Below are 24,912 nucleotides of genomic sequence, written 5' to 3' on the forward strand. Positions count from 1 at the left end.
TTTAAATATTCATGATGGAACTGAATAACTACACAATTTATACCTCTTTGAATATCTAAAATATGAAATTTTATCATTTTCCATTTTTTTTAACATAACCATGTTACCAGGATGACACACTGTGAAGTAATATTTCAATTGATTGTGCATGAACTACTAGTAACAGCCCATTTACAGTTAAACTCTGCCAAAGCATAAAAAAGGTCATCTTCAAGTAATTTATTATGCTTTGCTTTACTATACTAAACTCATAAAACTAGTAAAACATGCCACATGCCAACATATACTGCTGCTTCAAGACAGATTTGATTGATTTGGCTGTAGCCACATATGTGTACCAAAAAAGTTGGATTTCCTAAATAAATAAATAATTCTAAATAAAAAGTATTTCTTAATGAAAAATAATTATACATCCTAAATATAAAAATGTGATCTGCACACTCCAACAAATATGAATCATATTGGATGGATGGATGAAAAATGATGAAGAATTGATTTTCTCAGGGAAACTTTCTCATTTACAAGTACCAGAAAGAAATTTGAAATTGTGCACTAGGAGATGATGATTTTTATTGTTTTATCAAACTCTTCCATTCACTATTATGTCTTTCATTGTCATTATATGTGTATCACATCAGTTTAAGGTGACGAAAAAGAGTTAGTTATCCTGAGGCAACGTTGCGCAACAGCGTGACACATGGGCTCGGGCTGTATATTGGCTTTAGGAACACAGGGGAACCGAGCAGAACAGGGCTCATGAGCGTGAGCCGATGTGACATGTTGCTCCGGAGAGTGTTGCCTTTCATTTCATTTGGTCCGCCTTTTTTCTTCCCTCAGCATAAAGTGAAATTAGGTGACCCTGGAACAATTGAGTGGACCCTGAGGGTAAATAGAGCTGAATGAGAAGCCACGAGCCTCCATATGTGTCCCATTTCTCAGCTGCTGACAGGAGGCACGAAAAAAAAAAAACACACACAACAAGATATTCAGGCTCATAGGGGGTACTAGAAAAGATCTCCACAAAGACATGGCCAAGGTGAAGGCCTGAAGACCTCTCCCAATTAGCTTGGGGTATAACAGACTGACCTGAATCTGCAGAAATGCCGACTGCTGAAGACACTGTAGCGATTCATTTGTTGTGAAATAAATAAGTAATATGTAATTTATAAATCATTTTGCTTGGAACATTCTTCCAACAAAGACTGCATGATTATAAAACAGTAATATATCCATCTCTTTATGCAAATTTGGAACTCTCTACCAGAGAATGAAGACGGCCTGTATACATAATGAATTAGAAAAACTCATAGAAGAGAGTAATTGGCTAAATTCTTTAAAGAGAAATTCCCTCGAGCGGAAGCATTTAAATTTACAAAGCTTCGGAGGTAATTTGAAGTGTTAAACATCTAACAAAGCATTTTTGTAGTTAATGAACTTGTGCACACATCAAGTGTCTTTGAGAGCTCCTCCAGCAGAGAGTATTTGTTTCTTTGTTTGTCTAGGCTGCCTTCTCTTGGAACAGGAGCCCTGCTGTTCGGTTGCAATTGGAAGCTGTCACGAGTGCAGATCAAGAGAAAGTGAGGCGCTTACAGATTGAGATTGAGGTGGCAAAAGAAAAGCAGGAGGTTAATGAAACCGCTCAGGCTCTTCGCAGGTCTGAGCAGGTCATTCATTCGGTCCAAGAAGCACAAGGAACAAGAAGGACATCACGTTGCTATAGAGTCAAAAACTCAGAGGTGAACAGTGGGGGTATAGGCAGGGGTTTGAGTGCTGCACTGACCCAGAAACACTTACCCAAGGAAATTTTTGATTGATTTGTGCTTTCCTTAGTATTTACATACATATTTATGTCATACTTTCGCATCTAATCATGCATAATTGCGAAGCAAAGAATCTACTTTCGCTGATTTTGGTCATTAACATTTGGCTACTAATAGCCTTTTTCTGTTTCATTCTTGTATGTTGGTGACAGGCTGTACTGTGATTGGTCAGACCCCTCATTCTTGGGGTTCATCATTTTAATGTAACATACAGATAATCCAGATATAATATGTAGTTAATTAAAGTGGTTGATTGAAATTAATCAAATCAAATCAAATTTATTTGTATAGCGCTTTTTACTACTGATGTTGTCACAAAGCAGCTTCACAGAATTCCAGTAAAGACAAAGTTTTAACAAGAATGTAAAACCCCAGGTGAGCAAGCCAGGGGGGAGAGTGGCAAGGGAAAACTCCCTCAGAGCTGAGGAAGAAACCTTGGGAGGAACCAAGGCTCACAAGGGGGAACCCATCCTCCTCTGGTCAAACTACCTACAAAGTTATTACACTACTAATACTAATAGCAGTAGTATTAGTAGTAGTAATAGCTAGGAGTCGAAAACTTCAATGTAGGGTGGGCAGCTAGTCCAAGGCAGGTGGCAGTAGCTGAGGCGTGGGCAGCTGGTCTGAAGCGGGTAGCAGGAGAGCTTGACAGTCAGTCGTTCATCAGTGTCCAGTCGGACAGGTGGGCAGGCGTTTACTTGGAAAAAGGCAGGTAAATGGAATTAGTTTTATTCTGTTTGGGTGTATATAAGACAGAGAATGTGAACATTTCCAGAGTGTGGCTAAAGACTCCAGCAGATCTGACTATAACAGCTTAAAATTAGTACGTTAACATCTTCAGGATGTAAGGGCCGTCAGTCAGAGTGGTTTCAAGTAAAATGGTTCCTTGTACTGAACCTCACCAACTCTGATTTCTCTACTGTGGTGGTGATAGGAGCCAGTGGTCGTGATGCCTACAGCATAAATATAACCAATATACTCACTTTGCTACCAACTTTGGTGCTAGGTTTATGAAAGGTTTAAAAGTAGTTTATTAATGGCCATTCATCAGTTGCTACACGCTTTAAAAATGCTTAATAAGCAGTTATAATACATAAATAAAAAGGGAAACACTGACTTGTTTGCCTGACAGTAAACACACATTCATCTATGCTGTGAAAACTCAGATGCTCCTGGTTACTGAACTTACTTACTTACTTATTAATGTGCTATAACTGTTTGTTCATGATTTTTTTTAAAGGTGTTTATGAACAAATTAATAAGCATTAGCAAACTAATTCTAGACCATTCATAAACCCTGCTTAAAGGTGCTCTCAATTTAAAGCGGTAGCCTCACTTTTGACTTTATTTAGAAGACAAATGTAAGTAAAATAAGTAATAGACCTCTGAAGTCGTATCGTTGTTCTGTAGTCGTGGCATTTTCGTATGCCCACAAAAGAAACTGCAGGTCTAAAACGAATTTCTCTTTGGAAGAAATTAATTACATTCTTCTAAAATTGCCTCGGTTGCATCCTGTGGTTGCCAAAAAATATTCCAAAGCTGATACTTTCTGTATGGTGAACATTCTTCTATATAATATCACTGGATCCTCTGAATTACAAGGTTGTTAAAGAGTAAAATATGAAAACTGCTGCATGTAAGCTAATGCTACTGTTCATTGAACTGATATTAAACTGGCAGCCTCCTTAAGCCCTTTACATGGCCTAAGAATAGCTCAGCCAGTTTGCATTGAAATCCTTGTAGATACTGAATAATAAGCCTTAGTATGTAATAAGCCTGGGCATGCTTTGCCTGTGTGGTGAACCAACAAGCTGACTGCACTCAGGCTACAAGAGGTTTTCACCTCTTTTCATGCTTTTTTGGTCATCCTTGCAGAAGGCTGACAAACCTTAAAGCGATACGCCGTTACCCTTGTAATTTAGTGACGTCAAATTGATGCGCAGCAGCATTAGCTTGCATGTAGTGTTCGTGTTATGACTCTTTAATGACCTCATAATTCAGAGGATCCAGTGACATAAGAGAAACATACACATGATGAAACGTACTGGGTCTCTAAACATTTTTTGTTTGGCTGAAAAAAATGAGTTCTCTTCACGGACTATTTGCCTCACAACACCCTGCATGCATCACTCCACCACGAATGTATTTACAAAGTAGATTTCAGGCTAAAATCATATCTCAAAACTAACAAAGAACAATGATTCAGGCATCAGGCAGTGTATTTGTAACCATTTCATATAACAACTTATGAGAAATAGGAACCAGACTATATAGATTCAGCTGTCTCACAGAAAATGATTACACTAAATTTGCCTGATGCTGCACAATAGTTTTGAGAAGGTTTTGGTAAAACTCATCGCTGGTTTAAATTCAATTGTGTACTTGCTTTGCTAAGTTAAAAAAGGGCAGGCTTGTGGCTCCGGAGTCGCATGCCGCTCTTTTAACTGCTCTGTTGCAGCTCCACAGCAGAATTAGATTTTTAGGCAAAAAATAAAATATAATTATAGAAACATCCTCCTTTACAGTAAAATAAAGCTCTACTGATCATTCTCATGCAGTTTTAACAATAAAAGATCTTAAAGGCTGGACTCAATGTAGCCTGTAAGTAAGAAAGTAATGTAAATACATTTTATTTATATAGTACATTTAAAACGGAAGTGCTTTACAATAAAACAAAAAGAATTCCCACCTTCCAAACATCACTACCACACATTCATACAACAGTGTACAGACCTCAGTCCACAGATCAAATGTTGTAGAGACGTTTTACAAGAAACTATTCCACTTTTGAAGAAAAGTTTCCTGCTGGAGATGCGAGAAAAGTGGCTATAGCTGAGATAAAGCTTAAAGCAGAGCAAAGCAAGTCTGCGTTTTCATGTATATTATATTTTTTAGTCTATACTAGGACATCAGCACATATTAAGACGTTTCCAGCCAAGAGGGTAAAATGTTACTTCAGTAACATAAAATGTTGCGGCTCCCAAAGTGACTAGATTTTTGTTGAAAGGACAAAATGGCACTTCTTAACATTTGGATTGCCGACCCCTGTCCTAAACCTTTTGAGGTGCCTCCTGTAATTGAAGACTGATGTCTCTCATATGTTTGATTCATCCAATAACATTATGAAAACTGAGACTGGTAGCCAAGTGAAGTAAGACCAGGACAGTAATATGTGAATAGACTTGCCATTCCTTGAAGTCATGATACTTTCTTTCTTTATAAAGTTACTATTTTGGGCATAAGAGGTTCTCTTAGGACAGTGATGCCTGGCAAAGCCAGTATGCATCGGTCGTGAGTCACTAAAGGCCTCTGGGCCAGACTGCAGATGCAGCAAATATAAGCGCAATCTGACTTGTGACACCTACGTACATCAGCACTGTTATTCACCATGAAGGTTAGGCATTAGCCTGGCAGATCTCTCCCTGGAGGCGATGGAACCAGACCAGCGCAAACAGTCCGCTATGCACATATTCTGGCTGTCCCCACAGCCGGCGAGGCGTGAAAATCCTGTTGTACAGAAGATACACTAAGCTGCTTAATGAAGGAAGATTTCCGGATCATCAGCCATGGACTCGCAACAACGGCACGCTGGGCACTGGGAGCCGGTGGAACATAACCAGCCTGTGCCAACCCATAATGGCAAGAGCAGAGAGACGCTCACTATTTATCTATCCACTGTCTTTTTTTGCCTGCTTTGCATGTCACACTACTTTAAAAGCTATTAGAGGTCGAGGACTCGCCATCTGCACGAACATCATTATCCTGTTAAATGCAGTTGCACTTGCAGGGATTAGCGGACCTGCTCTATTCATCAGAGTTTCAGTTGGAATGATAAATGGGCTTAAGAATGGGTATTAACCTTTGGGTAGCGCTGAATCACATGCTGTTTATGAAGCTACTGCATAATCGTGTTCCACAGCTGAGGAGAAAGCAGCTCCTTGCCAATTCTGCATCTTTGAGTTGGCCATGCAGCCACAGCCAAAAACATGACAGCACTTATTTCTTAAAATGACAACCCTGCCACATTTTTGGCCATGGCTGTCTGTTAGCTGGTGGGAGGCTGTTTAGAATTCCATGTCTGACAATCCACAAACTCTAAGCCCTCTGTGGTTAAAATATATCCTACACTCTTAAAAAGAGGGGCTTCTTTATGGGTTCTTTAGCAAAAGCAATGGCTATTGAAGCACAAGAGCTTAAAGAACAGTTTGGATGCTTAAATGCTTCACAATATGGTAATGCCACAGTTGCCTCCACAAGCTTTTGGTGATCAGACTATATTGTCTACTGTGATATCACATCACTATCTGAACTAAACCTTGTATCTTTACAGGAGAAGGACTAACATTTGATGGATCGTATTTTAATGGAACTCTAATATATTCTGTTTCTATACATAGACTTCATAGACTGGGGAGTCAATGGTATGTTTTGAAGGTGAACATCCTACATCATTACATCACCAATCTTTTATTTTATTAAGTCAAGGAAAGTAAGTCTTTTCTACAGTATGGGGCCTTGGTTCTTCATCATAGGGAAAAATCATTTAACCTTGCCAAGAACATTCTAAGCATTCCAGTTTATGTAAGTAGTTTATGGTTCTATATATAACTGTTGCCTTTACTAAAGAACACAAAGACGTCGAAAAAAAAAATTTTAAGTTTGAAGTCTACACACGTTAGTGTCTGCACAACTATGTGTTTCTACTACTCATTGCTGCCCAATATAACCCAATATAAATTCACCCAAAATAATACAGCATAATTGAGATTCTGTGATAAATATTGTTTTCAATTTGGGTAAACATTAAACAATCATACTGATAAATACCTCTTGTACTGTTTGTCGCTGATTGGGTGAATACAGCTGCTGTACCAACCTTTTTTGAACCTTTTCGCTTTCTGTAGTTCCAGTGGTGCTTGGCATTGTTATCTGTTCAATGAATGTGTGCCCAAGGACCTGATCTGGAACGTGAATTTGAGAGGGAACTGAATCAGAACACCGGTATACCACCCTTTTTCTAAAGATGGACAAGCAGGCAAAATGTGGCTTTTGGCAATGCCAAAATAGCAAGAGTGCCGTTCAGTAAAAGTATCATCACAGCACTGAAGTTGCCTTGTTCTTCACCAGCTTCTTATTCCAATTTTCCATTCCACCTTAAATGGAGTGGCAGTTTGTCACGATTGGCCCCTCCCAGTCCTGTCCATGTGCGTTTGTTTTGGTTTTCTAGTCCTGCCCCCTTGTTTCATGACTCCACTCCTGATTGTCTCCACCTGTGTTTACACCTGTCCCTTGTTACCCTTATGTATTTAAGCCCTGTGTTTTCCCCGGTCTGGTTATTGGTCTTTGTTTGAATCTCTGTCTGTGTTGTTGGTGTTATATGCTGTGTTGGTTGTACTGGTGTTGTCTGTTTGATTCTGGTCCCCGATCTATCCGTGTTGGCTCATTGACCCTGGACCATTTTGACCGTGATCCTGGATTTGCCCATGATAAATGTCACTTATCTCAGCACGTGCGTCCGCCTCCTCGCTCCCCGTCACACAGTTTCATAATGGCGCCTGTACAGATGCTGGAATAGAACTGCTGCACCACTTAAGGTGGAACAGAAAATGTAGCTGATGAATAAAAATCCAGCATCAGTCTCATCAAAAAACTCTCTGTATGGAGAATTACCACTCTGCAATGTCTTCCGAGTTTCCAAAACACTAAAGGGCGCTCCCATGTGAGTCCAAAATCAATGGGTTGATATGGAGCATTTGAGCAAAATCATAGTTTATAAATGCTTAAACATTTTTAATGTAACAATGCAATAATTTCCTGAACAGTCAATATCATGAAACATTTTAACACCGCTGTTTTGTGTTTAGCTGTTGAGCTCCATCTACTCCCATTTAACGAGGGCTCCCTTGTGGGCGCCCTCTGCTGATCAGCTGTCCTGTTTTTATATAACAGGGGGGATAAGAAGTGGCCAGGCTCCTCATAAACCGGCTCTGGTGATACCACATATTGTGCTGAGGTAAAAGTGGTTCAGGTTACTCACAGTAGCTGCCCCACCTTTCACTTATGTGAAGAACCTTATTTTTAGCCGAAATGATCCCCTAAACATTGCGCCCTACATTTAAAAATCTGCATCAGTACATAGAGCCTTATTATAGGGAACAATTTGTGATGGTAGTAAACAACTTCAGGCACTAACGTTTTACAGGTTTGCTCATTACTTACACAGTGCATTATGGGTATCCTTTGTCCACTAGGCTACATTGGTTGTACACTTCTTATTGTAGTGCATTGTGGGATTGTTTGAGTGCACTGTATCCTCTGCACTGTTTTTGGACACAAGTACAAAATGGCAGAACCCCAAAATAGTGCACTATATAATGAATAGCACACGGTTTCAGACACAGTGTTTGTTTTTGTAAGCAAGCAAGTCATGCCATGTTCTAAACCACATTGACATGTCTTTGTGAAACAAATGAAGCTCTGGGTGTGCTGTGAGCAGGTTGAGAGACCTTTCTGGGCCTGTAATTACAGAGGTGAGATTGTTGACAATCCAACTCCCGCATTTGTTCGCAGTGTTAGCCTGCCATCAAAAAACAAGTCATGTTAATTTGACTTTTTGCTGAATTATTCCTTTAACACTAGCATTACATAAGAAATATGCATGAAGCAAACTAAAGTAATTGCCAATAGTGAGACAGTGACTAAAATGACTTACTAAAATAACTTCAAACAAGTAATAAATATCTAGAAATAAGTGAAATACTCTTATAATAAGCTTACAGTAATCTAAGAATGAAAATACTAGATAAATCAACTACATTTAGGACAATTAAAGGAAAAAGACCATTTTCTGCTGTGTAGAACCATTTTTTCTTGTGCTATACACTGTTAGAATAAAAGGTTCTGCGCAGGTACATTTTTCGCTAATCAAGGTACAAACAATGTAAATGTGCCCTCAAAGGTAAAGCAGTGGTTTTAAGGTCTGATTGTGCACCTTAAATAAGTTTTTCCAGGTGAAAAGTTCGTATTTGTGCCTTTTCATTACTGAATGTTTTAAAACAGAGCAGTTAAATAAAAGCCTGGAGACGAGACGGGGGGTGTGGATCATTTCAGTGGAATATGTTACAATTATGTTCCCTGACTAAAGGTACTGAGATTAACCCTTGAGGGTCCCTCAAAAGATTCATACTTTTAGTTCTGAGAGTGTACAGAACACTTTTTGCTATGGAAAAGCTCTTACATGTCTTCAAAAGGCCTCACTCAGTGCATGGAGTATTTGCAGTTTGCTCTCCATTGTGTGTTGATTTTGTTATACAGCGGGGAAACTTCTCAGTCTCCTTCTAAGCAGCATTAACCTATCTTCACAGCTTGATGTTTAATGAGGACGCAGCGTCCTTGGTACACAGGGAGTCGTGCGCACATCAATCAGCTTCAGAGTTTCTCTCCAGCAGCCCTCACTCGCTGCGTATTTGTTCAAAACGTAGTCACGGTTATGTTCGCTGTGAAGTATTAACCTGCCAGGCATATTTTCAGAGGAGAGTCATTCCATAGTGAAGTCTGTTAATCTTGGGTAAATTCTTGTCAGTTTTAATATATTTAAGTTATAATTACTGTGGTGCAGTGGGCAAAAGCCTGCTCACCAGCATGAATGTCCTGTTCTGCAAAACTGACTTTTGCCCTTTGCATCAAGTCTAAAGACGGATGATTCTAAAATGTATGAATAGACGTTGATGGAAAATATCAATACCATAGCTCAGCACAAACACTGGGGACCTGGAGCCTGACAGATAAAGAATTGGTATTCAGAGATATGCGGCGAATGAATTATTCACGGCAGAGCATTTTCTGAGGGGGTTATGATGATAAAACAGCTCAGGACGACCGATGGTAGCTCAAGCAGATTAAAGAAAAAGAGTTGAATTTTTAATGAAAAACAAACACACCACATGATTTAGTTGACAAATTGCTTCTGTGCTCGATCAAATACGTACACCTCGAAGTCTGGACGCAGATTTGAAAACTCTTTGATTTCATCACGGTATGGATTGTGTGAAGTTGAAGAGATTTTAATGCTAAAACGCAGTAAGAAGCCAAAATAAAATGGTTATTGGACGGTTAAGAAGATCAGCGCTAATGACTTTTGGAGCTAGACCTTCAGTTCAGGCCATAAAAGCTAAAAATTGGTCAAAAAAAAGAGAAGAAAAACACCTCTGTGATCACGCTAACTTCGCACTAACTTCCCTATGGGATTTCTAGTGAGATGTTAGCACTAAACTAATGGCCAGCTTGCATGGACATAACCTGGTTAAGCTACCACTCAATGACTTATGTAGGACTTTCAGAAGGCCTAGTGTGTCCTTTCTTTCTTCCAAAATTGGTCTTATTAATTTTAAATCAAAACATGATTGGTTGATTCCGCTGTTCCTAGTTACATCAGTGGTTATTCTGAGACACTAGGCTTTCAGTTTGGCTCCTGAGGTCCTAACCAATGGGAAGGCGCACTTTACTGTATCTACTTAGATACTACGGAGGAAAATATTCTGATTGGACAGTTTTCTGTCAGGTATTTTTAACCCATATTGTGTCCAGCCAAAGCCTAGCAATGATATAAGAGTATTAATACTGGCATAGTTTAAAAACAACAAGCATGGTGATGCTATTAAATAAAAATTACAGACATATTTTTTCCTTCATTATGATCATTAGGCCTAGAAAACCCCAAGGGTTCCCCACTGGCATTGATCACTTCCACTTGCTTAAGTGAGTGTATGAAAGCGTTCTGATAGTGATCGGCACCACTCAGTGACTTTTCGGCCTCCTACACCTTTGAAACTTTTCAAAGGGGACAGATGTAAGAGGGATATGTATGCGCAAAGGGTTAGTGGAGAAGGCTTTCTTAACTGCATCACACCAAAAAGCATCATTAAGTGCGAGCCCAGAGGACTACAGCTAGATCTAGATTTCAAAAAGGCCTTTGAAAGAGCTTTACAAGCCAAACAACCACCACACGAACACACATTAAACATGCAAGTACTCGTCCGATCCAATGTTTTTAATTGATCGTTTGTTAGGCAAAGAATAAAATACAATGACAGGACTAAATTCATAAGAACACCTATAAATATTGATCAATACATGTGGATCACATTCACACAGTCTGACTCAACGCTGCAGTAGCTATTGACTGGAAATTATACTAGTTGGGGGAAAACTCTGAGAGCATTATGGAGAGGTAACAGAGCTGGTTTCTATCAAGATGTCCTATAGACTCTAAAAAATGACGGTGCCTGAAAGGGTTCTTTGAAGCGATGCCATAGAAGAACCCTAAACTTTTCAATGGATGGTTGTTTGAAGAGTCTTTCTTCAGGAACTTTCTAGGAACCTTTATGTTTTTACGGTAAGACTGTAAGCAAGTGTTAAATGTCTCCCTTCCCCGGCTGCACTACTTCTAGATGGAGAGTGAGTCTGTGTGACTGAGATCCATAACTCTAAGCAACAAACACATCCAGAGTTCATTAGAAAAATAAAGGAAATGAACGGAAATGAAAGAAGAAAGAAAAAACCCACAGAGTATGTACATCACAGAGCTAGGGAGTGGTGGTGAACTTCTCACATGAGAGTGGCTGCTGGTATATGGACAGAATCCATGAGTCACTAAAGCTTGAACTGGACTGTCGCTGTCACTCAGGAATTAGTTGCCGAGGCTTAATTTGCTCAGGAGTTTGAAAAAGTGGAAGGACATAATAACACTGTGTACTGGACATAATAAGAGTAACTAGTGGCCTGTAATGCATGGCAACCAGGCCCACATCTTTCCTGGAGCCCTTGCATAAATACTTCTGTCCATGATGCATGAGCAATTAGGATATCTTGGTAATATATGTGAATCAATAGCTTACACCAGAGCACCACCTTAATCGAAACATAGTAATAGTGGGAAAACTAGCAAATTACATTATTTTTGTATAGTGGGGGCCCTTTTTTGTCCTATAAGGTCTGAGTTATGCCACTTGTTTAGAATAGAAAACCACTGAAATTGAATTAAGTAGGATCACCTTATTCAATCAACATTAACATTAACATTATTACAAACAGTACACAGGCATATGGGACTACAACAAAAAATCTACAAGATTTCTCCAAAAGCAGAATGAAAAAAAATCAGTGCTTTAATTGACCACCCTCACACCTGGTGATCCGGTGACCCATCCCGTCCGCCACTGCTGCTTCAGTTCCAAGAGAGCAAACATCCAACATGCCGTCTGCATGCAGAAGCCATTTGTAATAAATGAAGGAGCCAGACTCAATTTGTTTGCCAGGTTTATCTGTCACAAAACGGGCCTTCCTTTAAGAAGAGGGCAAACTGCAGAAGCACAGGTAGACCTACATGTCAGAAAGAAAGGAATAGCAGTGGGTCGTGCTAAGTATGCTAAGCAGCTGTGTCTGGAACAGTCTCTGCCACGGGGGGCCAAACTCGCTTCCTCGTTATGCTAATCCCCCTTTTCTTAAACCATCCAATCAGAAACATTTCCCCTGGACAAAGATAACGCGGCGCGAATGAGATACGCTCCGCACTCTGCTCATACCAAGTGGCGTAGTCGGCAGGAGATGATGGATGCTCAATGCTAACGTGGAGTCTAGATTAAATAGAGGTCACTGCTATTCCCTCTGCTCTGATCTGGCTCCTACCTCACTCCTGCCCTCCTTTTCAAACTCATACAACAATGTAAATACGAAAAGGGCAAGGTTAACTCCACACAACGTGTGCTTCTGAGTGTGAAGTGCATTCTTTCCCTCCTGACAGACACTGCAAGGTAATGCTTGTTTAAACATAGGCTGTTGACAGGGATGATGTGTATGTATTATTTTTTGTCACATTTTCACAGGAAATTAAATCCTGTTTGGTGGTAAACATGGGAGACAGGTACTGCTTAAATGGGGCTATGTTCCAGAAACCTAGCTGGGTTGCAGAGCTAGCTGGGTTGTGGAGAACCTCTGGGACTTTGGCTGCTCTGTGGCAATTAGTCAGAAGAGTTGCCTCAGGAATACCCCAGCTGCCTCTTAGAACTCTCAAGAACCCTTGCCAACACACAGCTGCGAACAACCTCAGTTTAGAGACTAATTTTCATAATTAAGAGTCGCTATTAGGCCAGCACATTGTTAGCTGTTTGACTGGCCTTTCTGGCTGCATGTGGAGTACAAAGCTCTTTGTAAGCAGCAATACAAAGGCAAGGTAAATTAGAAGTTTAGATAGGTAAAATGAACGGTTATCAGTGTCAGTGACTACATTCTTAAAAGGACAGGTTGTGAAACTGACTTGCCACATTAGTACCTGCATTAGTACCTGTCATTTGTCTGTAGCAGTGTGATATTTTTCTAGGAAAAATCCTGGATTTGTTTTTTTAATCAAAAATGCATTTATAGTGTTGCATTTGCAATTATATGCATTTGTTTAGTAGCTCTTTATACAAGGATACAAAGTGTCATTGATGTGAGGCTCTTTTGAAGCATCAACAGGTGTTTGATTGTTCATGGCCCCCTTGTGGAGCATTTGCGGCCTGCTAAACATGAGTGAGTGAGTTACATTGCAAGTTCAGTTGAAATCACTCACTCATTAGAGAACCAAAAATGGTTCTTTTATGGGATTACCTCCAAGAGTGCTTGTGGGCACCTAAGCTAAAGTTTGCACGTCTCTGGTCAAATAACATGTTTCTTTATTTTTTTTTATCCTTTCTCATTTTTAATGCACAATTGCTGTTTCACAATTCCTTACTGGGAAAACGGAAAAATGGAACAATTTATGTTTTCCAGTATGTTGAACTTGAATTTGAAGAAAACTACCATATTTAAGTTTCTTGTATAAGATAACTTGTTCACTTAAAAAGCAACAAAATGGAATTTGACTGGAGTGTTCAAACTTATGACTGTATATTTCAGAAAGTGTAGCGGTCACATTTGATAGATTCCTATTCATTTATTATTTATTTATTTATTTCACTCTTGGCCTTAGGTTTGATTCACACGGCTGGTATTAATACCCTCTGCTTTGGAAGTAATTCTAATGTAAGTCATGCTCAGTCATGCCCTATTTTTGTTCCCTGAACAAACTCAGGGTTCAAAACAAGTGGCGCGCTGATACCTATTAGCCAGAGCAATACGGAGCTCCGCTCAGTCCTCTTTGTCTGTAGTGCTATCCTGTCAAAAAGGGACAAGAGGTTGAGCGAAGAACCTTGACATTAATTAAGCAACGAAGATAAACTGTCCAGATATGGAGACTATTGGCTTTTTCCGTCACCTTGCACATGTCCTCGTCATTGACAAGCAGGATAAAGGCAGTGAGAAAGACTTTGAAAGAAAGAGCTGAAGGCAGGGAAAGCAAAGGGGGAAGTGTAATCTCTAGTAGGGGAACTGAGAGAGGGACATTGAGAGGAAGAGAGAGATAAGCGCAAGACACGCTGGATTCAGAGAAAAGCAGTATAAAGGAAAGACTTGGCCCTTTTCTTTCGAGGCGGAGAGGTTTTGCAGTGCCTGTTCCAGTCAGCTGTTGCAGCCTTCTTTGGAAAACAGGACACGCACCTGGTACTAAAAAAAACCTCCTTCAAACTGTAGTGAACACAAAAAAAGCAAACGGCAAATGTTGAGTCTCTTGGGCTGTTTCTTATAAGCTTCTCCAGGCATTTTTACCCTTACGACCTTAAGAGTAGCTCGTGGTGGATCTGAGGCACCTCTACCACTGAGCGCTTTACCCAGGAGCCCTTTTGGCATCTGTCACGTCCATGGCATAGCACCAGCTGGATGAGCTCCTCTCTCTCTTTCTAGAGTCCTCGCCTCCTTTATTCCCTACTGAACCATCTACACCATTTTGAGAAGCTAATTGTGGGCACAGGCTGCTACCCGGCGACTGAGGGTAGCGGCATGTCAGCGGGCCTGCTTGATGTGGCTTATATGGGGCCAAGCACCATTAAGAGATGATAGCTTTCTCTCTCTCTCTCTCTCTCTCTCTCTCTCTCAATCTCTTTCAAGGCTTGACAAAACAGTTTCTCCCTGAGGCAGTGGGAGATGAATCATCACACATCCTCACAGCTTGACAGAAACGGTCGCAGGTAAAAGCTTTTACAATACAAAATGTTTCAATCTGTCAAACCTAAAACTGTGATCATAAAAACTAAAAATAAACTGTTACTGAGGGGTTGAGAAAGTGTGATTGCCAGTAGTCACCTGCATTAGTTGCCATGTGTCTTTGAGGTTTTTCAGTGGTTGAAGCAGCGGTCTCAAACACAAATGACCTGGGGGACACTAGCCAGAGTGGGTCAGTTGGGAAAAATGCAGGGAAAAGTGTCCTGTAATTCTTTCAGGTAAGAATCGTATCTTTGTAGCGTGTATGCTCATTTAAGTGCATCTTAATCTGTGTTTATTAGCACTTTGTCTGTCAACACAAAACACGACTACTTCTAACACAGCAAAAAAAATTATTATTAATAATAATAATAGTAGTAAATTGAACCATGTCAACATTTAACAGTAGAATTACCGTTAAATGTTTACTATTATTTATAATTCAATTACAGACAGGCCGCTCAGCATGTTCAAGCTGCTTCAGTTTTACATTTGAATGGTTCCACTTGCATGCAGCACTCTATTTCTGCTCTATTTTAACACTGTAATCATCAGTCTACGCTGATTTAAATAGTTTATGTTGGATCACTCACCAGCCACTGCGTCTGGTGGGTGAAACCAATCTGTCAGACGTTAATATTTAGCCACAGAAAAAGAGGAAACTAAAGATTTGCAGGCCAGATTTAGGGATAAATTGTAAATATATGATGAATGTGAAGCTGTCCCACAGCCAGCAGGACAGTAGATTGAGACCCTGCTTTAAAGTAATAGTTCAACCCAAACCACATTCTAAAACAAGATTTTGTAGATTTACTTAAGACACAAGAAACTAATTTTGCTAAGAAAAACAAAAGCGGTAGGGTCCATACAGCATGACATAACTCAAGCCAACTCAACTCAACTCAAAATCACCACCAAAAAAAAAAAACCTAAGCACACAATGCAAAATCTTATTAGAGATCTGCTACCTGACCCCAGAATGATGGAGCCTGGCAAAATGTCAGGTTTTGGACTGGGATTTTTGTATTTTTTCATGAATAACGTTGGGCTTGGGTAGCATATGTTTTCGTATTTTAGGGAATATGCCAACAGCAGTAGCATGAGGAACTTCAGCACAGCGAGGTGAAGAGTTGGTCAGAGGAGAGTGGAGGCTGTTCTCTCCCAGGTACCATCAGTTTTTACGATGAAAAATACTGCTAGTGAATATTAGATATGCAACATAGCAGTAGGAAAGTCACTGTAAAACTATGTCCGAAATATTCCACGTCAGTGGGTTTGGGTTTGATTTGGGTTCCAAATTAAACAGTAGTATTTGGGTGGGTTGGGGTTAGGATTGGGTGTCAAGGTCATAGGTACGGTCAGCTTTGGGCTTCAATTTTGTGCCTGCTTTCATGCAGACCTCTAGCGCTCATCGGTGTCAAGCTGGATTTGAACACTATCAACATCGTAAGTGATGGAGGTGATTTTGCGGCCTACATGGCTTAATGGAGTGACATAATTAAAGGTCAGTAAGATGATAAAGAATTTTGGAAATTTCAGAAGATATTCAAAAACTTTCAAGGTGATTGACTCTTCTGCAGATCAAAAGCATTAAAAATCTAACTCAAGAACACCTACTCTCATGTTAGTTCAGCAATCACAGTCAAAATTCTCTGTGGGGGAACTTTATGGCATAATGTGATTTGGTCAACTTTAACATCTGCATCATGCTAATTGAGGCTTCAAAAACCAGCAGAAACACGACTCGTCTCAATGAAAATATTTTGACCTCACGATTTAGTTTAGATAATGTCTTACAAACAGCTAACCAAACAAAGGTCAACAAAGGTCAAGAAAAAGCCTCAAAAATCTGAAAGAACATGATAGCAAAACATGAGAGTTATGCCTTGACCATTCAATTGTTGTGATTTTTTTAAACGAAATTAAGTGCTTATTTACACTTTTGTACCAAACCACCTCCTCCGTAACTGTTTATGTAAAAGTACTGTACATGAGCAGAGAGTGTTTTCAACAGTGACGTTATGAACAGACTCCCTTAACTAGGCTCATGGTAGATACACTAAAATGATATGGAGCAGGCCAAGAAATGAACAGGTTAACAAAGCGAACTTGACAAAAGAATGGAAACCGTTATAGTCCGTGTGGGGGTCTAGCAGTGCCCTTTTGATCACAGGGTGGTGGGAAGAGGCAGATGCAGGGTGAAGGGAACAAAATGCTTCAAATGAAGAAGGAGCAAAGAGAACTTCATTTGGAGATAGAGGCAAGGGGGTTTGTTTTTGGTTAGAAATGGCCATGACCCTCCTGTCCACCCCGATGACCCCCTGAACCGTGCTTCTTGTGCTTTCTGCGCTCGTGGTGAGACTTGTGATGGTGGCGCCGGTAGCGATGGGATCTCCGAGCTGTAGAAAGAGACAAAAAGAAGAAATAAATGAGCAACTAGCTTTTCAAAGGCAACTTGCTCTAGCATAGGGGTCAGCAACCCAAATGTTAAGAAGAGCCGTTTTGTCCTTTCAGCCAAGGTCAAACCACCTTGGGAGCCACAGCATTTTATATCCATTTCATCATCTTGGGTGTAAATATGCCTTGTTATGTGCTAATGGTTCAGCTCAACTATAGCTGGTTTTCTCGCATCTCTGGCAGGAAACTTTTCCAAAAGTAGAATAGTTTGTCTCCCAATGTTTGAATTTTTTTATGAGGCTTAAGTCAGCTTCTCATTCACCAGCTTCTCGTTTGAATTTTCCCGTTCCACCTTAAATGGTGACTTTAGCTTTTGCAATTTTTTAATGTTTGACAGGAGCTGGAGAGCTTATAAATGAAAATAAGTAATTGTGTCTCCAAATTATTGACTTTTCTTTTGCCTGTTCATTAACTACAAGCTGCTGGACCATTTATTGTTAAAACTGTGTTGAACGATAAGCAGAGCTTTATTTCTCCTAAAGGAGGATTATTTTATCTTTGCCTTAATATCAAATTCTGCTCTAGCAAACGAGGTTCAAAAGGGTAATATTGATATTAAGTAGTAGCTTAGCAACAAAATCAAATGTACACATTTTTTCCCTGCCATGGTTGCCCCAAATGTCGTCAGTCAAATGTCAGAAGTGCTTCTTTTGTTTTGCCCTGGAGCTGCTGTAGCTGACAAGTAATGGAAGATTATAACCCACAAATTAGCATCATGCAGTTGCATCCTAACACACACATTAACCCTAAAACATGCCTTGGGCCTGTTTTTGATGTTTCTAGCTAGAAACAGTATAAGATTCAGTGTTGTGATTATATTGTGCAATCTAGGTCCATAATCAAAGCAACATACTCAAAGCCCCTTTCAAACAGTTAATAGTTAACAGCGATGTTCAATTGTAGATAAATCTACGTAAAGTTTGTGTTAATCATCATCCAGATAAAAGTATATTATTGTAGTTTTTTTTGTTTTACTGCAATGCGCTCACACATCAGTTTCTCATTTTCTTTGCTATTTTTAATTAGAAACAGCAAGAGTTTTACGTGTTGAATGTCCTTACTTTTCCTTGTAAAGCTGCAGAATACTATATTTTCTATGCTATATTTGTTTTGATAATTAGCTTTAAAATACATTCTGATAAAGATTCTGAAAAAAAAATCATCTTTATCATCTTTAAATATTATAGTGTTGCGGTGATGAAACTGAGCCATTTAAACTGGAAACATGTAATTCAAATCAATGAAGGCGTCACTGTGTATCTAAAAAAAGGAAGATAATATGAAGCTTAGAAATGTTCAAGTTGGGCTCTGGTATCTGTCATGTTTGTAAGAATAACTTAAATATGTGATGATTTAGGCAGTTTGCGCCGTGCCAATTGTTGTTTAAGCTTTCATTCCTGGTTAGCTACATTAGCCTCATAGCTTCTGCACTGCTCAGCTGATCAGCTACATTTCAGGGAAGGGGAATATATATCACTGTTGTCAGAAGAAACCCTTGTATCTCCAAAATTGGAACTTTACAGGAGAAAGAAAAAACCTACTGTAGTTTTAATGCAAGTCAATGGAACCAGACATCTTTCCAAGTCATTTTGGGCCGTTTCTCTTGCTCCATTCATCATGAAATTTACACACAATGTAAAGGGCAACAGGTGCCTTGTAATTATGTCAAAAACCGAAAAATGACAAAAATGGAGATACGAGGTTTTCTTCCCACAGCACGGATATACAGTGGGGGAAAAAAGTATTTAGTCAGTCACCAATTGTGCAAGTTCTCCCACTTAAAAAGAAGAGAGAGGCCTGTAATTGACATCATAGGTAGACCTCAACTATGTTGAATTTATTTGCAAATAATGGTGGAAAATAAGTATTTGGTCACCTACAAACAAGCAAGATTTCTGGCTGTCACAGACCTGTTACTTCTTCTTTAAGAGGCTCCTCTGTCCCCCACTCATTACCTGTATTAATGGCACCTGTTTGACCTCATTATCTGTATAAAAGACACCTGCCCACAACCTCAAACAGTCACACTCTAAACTCCACTATGGTGAAGACCGAAGAGCTGTTGAAGGACACCAGAAACAAGACTGTAGACCTGCACCAGGCTGGGAAGACTGAATCTGCAATAGGCAAGCAGCTTGGTGTGAAGAAATCTATTGTGGGAGCAATAATCAGAAAATGGAAGACCTACAAGACCACTGCTAATCTCCTTCGATCAGGGGCTCCATGCAAGATCTCAGCCCGTGGGGTCAAAATGATCACAAGAACGGTGAGCAGAAATCCCAGAACCACATGGGGGGGGGACCTAGTGAATGACCTGCAGAGAGCTGGGACCAACGTTACAAAGGCTACTGTCAGTAACACACTATGCCGCCAGGGACTCAGATCTTGCAGTGCCAGGCGGGCACTTCAAGCTTCAGACGAACGTGTCTGAAGTTTGCTAGAGAGCATTTGGATGTTCCGGAAGAGTATCGGGAGAATGTCATATGGTCAGATGAAACCAAAGTAGAACTGTTTGGTACAAACACAACTCGTCGTGTTTGGAGGACAGTGAATGCTGAGTTGCATTCAAAGAACACCATACCACCTGTGAAGCATGGGGTGGCAACATCATGCTTTGGGGCTGTTTCTCTGCAAAGGGACCAGGACGACTGGTCCGTGTACATGAAAGAATGAATGGGGCCATGAATTGTGAGATTTTGAGTGCAAACCTCCTTCCATTGGCAAGGGCATTGAAGATGAAACGTGGCTGGGTCTTTCAGCATGACAATGATCCCAAGCACACTGCCAGGGCAACAAAGGAGTGGCTTCATAAGAAGCATTTCACGGTCCTGGAGTGGCCTAGCCAGTCTCCAGATCTCAACCCCATAGAAAACCTTTGGAGGGAGTTGAAAGTCCATGTTGCCCGCCGACAGCCCCAAAACATCACTGCTCTAGAGGAGATCTGCATGGAGGAATGGGCCAACATTGTGTGTGCCAACCTTGTAAAGACTTACAGAAAACGTTTGACCTCTGTCATTGCCAACAAAGAATATATAACAAAGTATTGAGATGAACTTTTGTTATTGACCAAATACTTATTTTCCACCATTATTTGCAAATAAATTCTTTAAAAATCAGACAATGTGATTTTCTAAATTTTTTTTCCTCATTTTGTCTCGCATAGTTGAGGTCTACCTATGATGTCAATTACAGGCCTCTCTCATCTTTTTAAGTGGGAGAACTTGCACAATTGGTGACTGACTAAATACTTCTTTTTCCCCACTGTATATATATATTTATTTTACCAAACATATTTCTCTGTGATTCTGGGTGAGAATTAAGGCTAAACATAATTCGGCATGGTCACTTACGCCTCGTGCAGATGATTTTGGGGTGGTCCCATTTGCCGTTGGCGCGGCACTTGGCAGTGGGGATGTGGCGCTGGAGGAAGCCGTCCGCACATTGATAGCGCACCACAGAGTGGATGTCATAGTGAGAACGCTTGCGGCCAATCAGGAAGGCGTTGTCCACCAGAGGAGGGTTACCGCACAGCACTGCAGAGACAGAGTCAGAGTGAAACATTAACTATTTGAATTCTGGCAAAATTTGAATTGGACTGAATAATGGAACCTGAAACTATGTTAAGATCATCCACTGCAGAGTTAGTTTGTTCAGTATCTTGAGTGTATCTGCTGGATAAAAAATTCAAGTGATGTGGACATGAAACAGATTTATATTCATGTCTTGACCTTGGACCAGCCATAATTCAAATAAGAAAAAAACACTACAAATGGAATTGCGTGGATGTCTTTATATATTCCCATCTTAATCCAGCATATGAAATGTAGTACTGATCTAAGTCAAACATTAAGGAAATGGTTTGGTCAAAAAAAGGTAATGATGCTGAGAATGAAGGAAAGTGAAAAGCCACTGATGGGCATTATGCAAATGGTGTCATGCGTAGGGGTAGCTGCTACACTGCACTTGTTATTAGGGAAGTTAGCATGTTTGGCCAAACTTTTCTTTCAAAGGAGAATTCCACTGATTTCTCATAATGTTTGCATAGTTAGTCATATCACTAAGTCTTTCAGTGTGGTTTGATGTGAAATGCACTGTTCAAAAGTTCTTTTTTTTAACTCCAGTCATTGAGGAGGGGTACATATATCATGCAAAAAGACAAGACAGTCTCCAAAGAAACTTTTTCAGAATTCATCTAAAAACATATGTCGGCTGAAGGGTCATTCACCACTGGAAGGTAGAGACATCTGACTTTCTCTAGAATGGAGCACTTCACATTAAACCACTCTGAATGACTTGGTTTACATCCCAATAACTGAATTATACAGAAAATCTGAAAAATCAGTGGAATTCCCATTTTATGTTTTGCTGAGGGAGGCCCAAGTTCAGTGAGTCCTTGTTGCAGTTCCCTTCTTTTTCCATAGATGGCAGCGTTGGAGCTTACACTTTGGATCTCTTTCCTCAACTTTAAAATTAATCGTGTCTGTTCCTTTGCTGTGTTGAGATATGAAGTGCCAGAGGGAAACAATTTGTGGACAGATACCTTTGCTAACAGGCTCTGCTTATTTTCTGACCTTCTTGTAGCAAAACAGCTGTTCTCCAAACATCCGCTTCCTGATCACTGCCGGCCAAACACTGAAGGCTTACCGAGATGAAGGATTATTATGGTCTTATGCCTGGTTGAACTTCCAAATTTCAGCTGTTCCCATAGCGATTAGGCTCTCTCTATCAAGCTCTGCCAGCAAGGCCGTGGACACCAAGCCCAGAACAGGATTTTTACACCACATTTGGAATGAAAACGACACTGTTTGCCTGTTGTAGAGACTAATCAGATATAGCGAGAGGGGAAACTGATCTGAGTCGCCTCATGTTAACATGTGTCGTCCTGAGGCCTCAAGTGCTTCTTTGTGAAGGCATGCTCAGAGCAGTGCTCCACTGTGGCAAGGAAAGCAGCCAGATGTCACCATGAAAAACCCTACTGCTGCACAGAAACACAGAAGAGCGGATCAATATCACAGAAGGCAGAGTTTCTGCTCCCCGCCATTCAGCAAAAAACACATTTCTCATTTCCTCTTACTACCCAGCCTGCTAATACTGTATATACACACGAAGCGGTGGGTTATTGTGCTAGTGCAGTGATTGCTGCCTTTCTCTGATTGCTGCTCGTGAGGGTGATTTGAACCAAGAAGAATTTCACAGCAGAAAGTCGGTGTGTGAACGGCAGCAGCGACAGGAAAAGTGTTGCAGAATACACTGCGTGCCGTTATCAAACGATCGATACTCACAGATCTAAAAGAGGAACGCTTCAGGACGTCTCACGCCGCCTTCATATTACTGACAAAGCCGGGCAAGTGATTTAATATTACGCTCACAGGCAGGTCATTCTTTTACTGACTCAGCATTCAGCACTGCACAAGGGCTTCAGTTTAACATCCAGCTAGATCTTATTAGTATGAAGTTCAAAGTTGGAAGTTGCTGGGAGTCTGTAGACTGACAGTCTTTCTCACAGTATTACATATCACATAAACACAATCACTGCCAGACGTAAGTCAGCTAAAAGCAAAGATGGGTATTAACTAGTTCTACACTGCAAAAAATGGCATTTTGGCTAGTGCAGTCATCTTAAAACTAGCTGATATATCTAATATTTAGATGGAAGATAAGCTGTAAACTCCATACAAGATTACTTAAATAATTTCTACACATTTGGGACTTGTTTTAAGTGCAAATATCTAATATTAACAGATTGCTTGTTGTAGGATATATGCTTGAAACAAGAAACACTATCTCCCAAAATAATGAGCAATAAAAAAATAAGCCAACTAGTCTCGCAGTTTACAACAATCTCAAAATGAGAAATATTAAACAAAATGTACTAGCACTGGCCACAAAATGGGATCTTCTGGAGTAGCCTAAGGTCAAGTGTGGGCTAGAGGTGTATAAAGCCACCCCAGCAGTGCTGTGGAGCAGCGGAAGTGGAGTAATGGCGCTCCATTCAGTACCATTGAAGTGAGTTGTAGTGACCCAGAACCGATCATCCGACTTCAGCACCTGACCTCACCAACGCTCTTGTGTCTGAGTGCAATCAAATCCTCACAGCAATGTTCCTACATCCAGTATAAAGTCTTCCCAGAAGAGTGGAGGCTGTTACTGCAGCAAAGCTGGACAAACTCCCTGTTAATACCCTTCATTCTGGAAGTTGGATTAGCAGGTGTCCTCAATCATTTTGACATACAGCGTATATTTGCAAAGAAAAGATTTTTTCCTCAGTTACATTTAGTTCTTTAATTTCATTCTGATATGTTGGTTCAGCTCCGGGGCTGCTTTGCTGTTTCTCTTCTCACTTTCTCACTTTGTAGCTTTTGCATTTTATATTTGACCATAGGGATCCAAAAAGAAAAAAACAGAGCAGAGGAAAATTCGGTTCCTATGCTGATCGATGCTGGGTGTTCTAAGAAGTTCCTCTGCAGTTCTGTGGGGAACTCAGTACTTCAGGACTTTTAAGTTGAAACTTTTTTACTTGAATTGTCCCAGACAGCAAGCATATATCAGTCCTTCATAAGGTCAGCACCCCACTGACTATTTGCCCCTGCTGGTCCACCCTTGGACCACCCAGATTACTGTACTGCATATAAGCTCTAAGTAGTTACTAATCTCCTAAAACACATTTTAAATGCACTTTTTGAGACTTTTATTCGCAAAATAAACTTAGACAACCATTTTAAACAACTAAGAAAAAAAAGACTAGGCCTGATGTAAAATGTTCTTATAGAGAATGTTGTTGCTGACAATCTACTGGACTAAAATTACTTACTAAACAAAATTAATGAAGTATTACTAAAGAAAGGAAGACAGGAAAAACAGTTGGACTGTGAGTGGAAAATGAGTGATGATAAGTTGAATTTGGTGGACTGACCAGAAAACGCCGAGCAAAAACGCCAGTGGACCACCAACTTTGCCATCAGCGGGCCTACAGTGGTCCAAAATCCACTTGTGGTTTAGTTCTACTTTATTTAAAATGTCTTACTTGAGGAGGGTTTAGGATGAAAGACAATACCAGTGTTGATGTTGTGCTTTCATGTGCTTTGGATGACATTTGAATCAAGTTAAATGAAAGCTGAATAAACTTTGCACAAGATGTGTCATCCAGACGATACACCTTTAAAATAGTGGTTGTTTATGGGTTGTTTAGTAAAAGCGATGGTTATACATAACCATGAACACTCAAAGAGCCATTTAACTGCAGAAATCTTTTTTTGCATTATTAAATGTTTTTTCTCTCCATGATGGATAAACTGTTTTACATGTTTCTTTAAAGAACCTTTTTAAACATAGAGAACCGAATAGCACTACAAAGAGTGTTCCTAGAACCTTTTCTGGTACTATATAAAACCCTTTTTGCTGAAAGTGTTTTACAGGTTTGGAAAAACCTGTAAAAGGTTTGGAATCACTTTAATGGCTGGTATATTAGGATGTGTTGGAGCACAGAAATAGCCTATTACTTTGGGGGCAGTTGTGGGCTGGA

At 40.1% G+C, this 24,912-nt stretch overlaps 1 protein-coding gene across 1 annotated transcript in view; it reads right to left on the reverse strand.

Annotated features, from left to right (window-relative positions):
• Window positions 1-10,854: 10,854 nt before the first annotated feature.
• ncanb (neurocan b) overlaps window positions 10,855-24,912 on the reverse strand; it is a 235,380-nt gene continuing 221,322 nt past the window's right edge. The window contains exons 14-15 of the mRNA XM_017701362.2: window positions 20,741-20,923; window positions 10,855-17,332 (exon numbers count right to left, since the gene is read on the reverse strand). Of these exons, the coding sequence (XP_017556851.2) occupies window positions 17,214-17,332; window positions 20,741-20,923 (302 nt within the window). The 3' untranslated portion in view covers window positions 10,855-17,213. The remainder of the gene's footprint in view (window positions 17,333-20,740; window positions 20,924-24,912) is intronic.

Source organism: Pygocentrus nattereri, chromosome 15 (genome assembly GCF_015220715.1).
Source record: "Pygocentrus nattereri isolate fPygNat1 chromosome 15, fPygNat1.pri, whole genome shotgun sequence".
Lineage (NCBI taxonomy): Eukaryota > Metazoa > Chordata > Actinopteri > Characiformes > Serrasalmidae > Pygocentrus > Pygocentrus nattereri.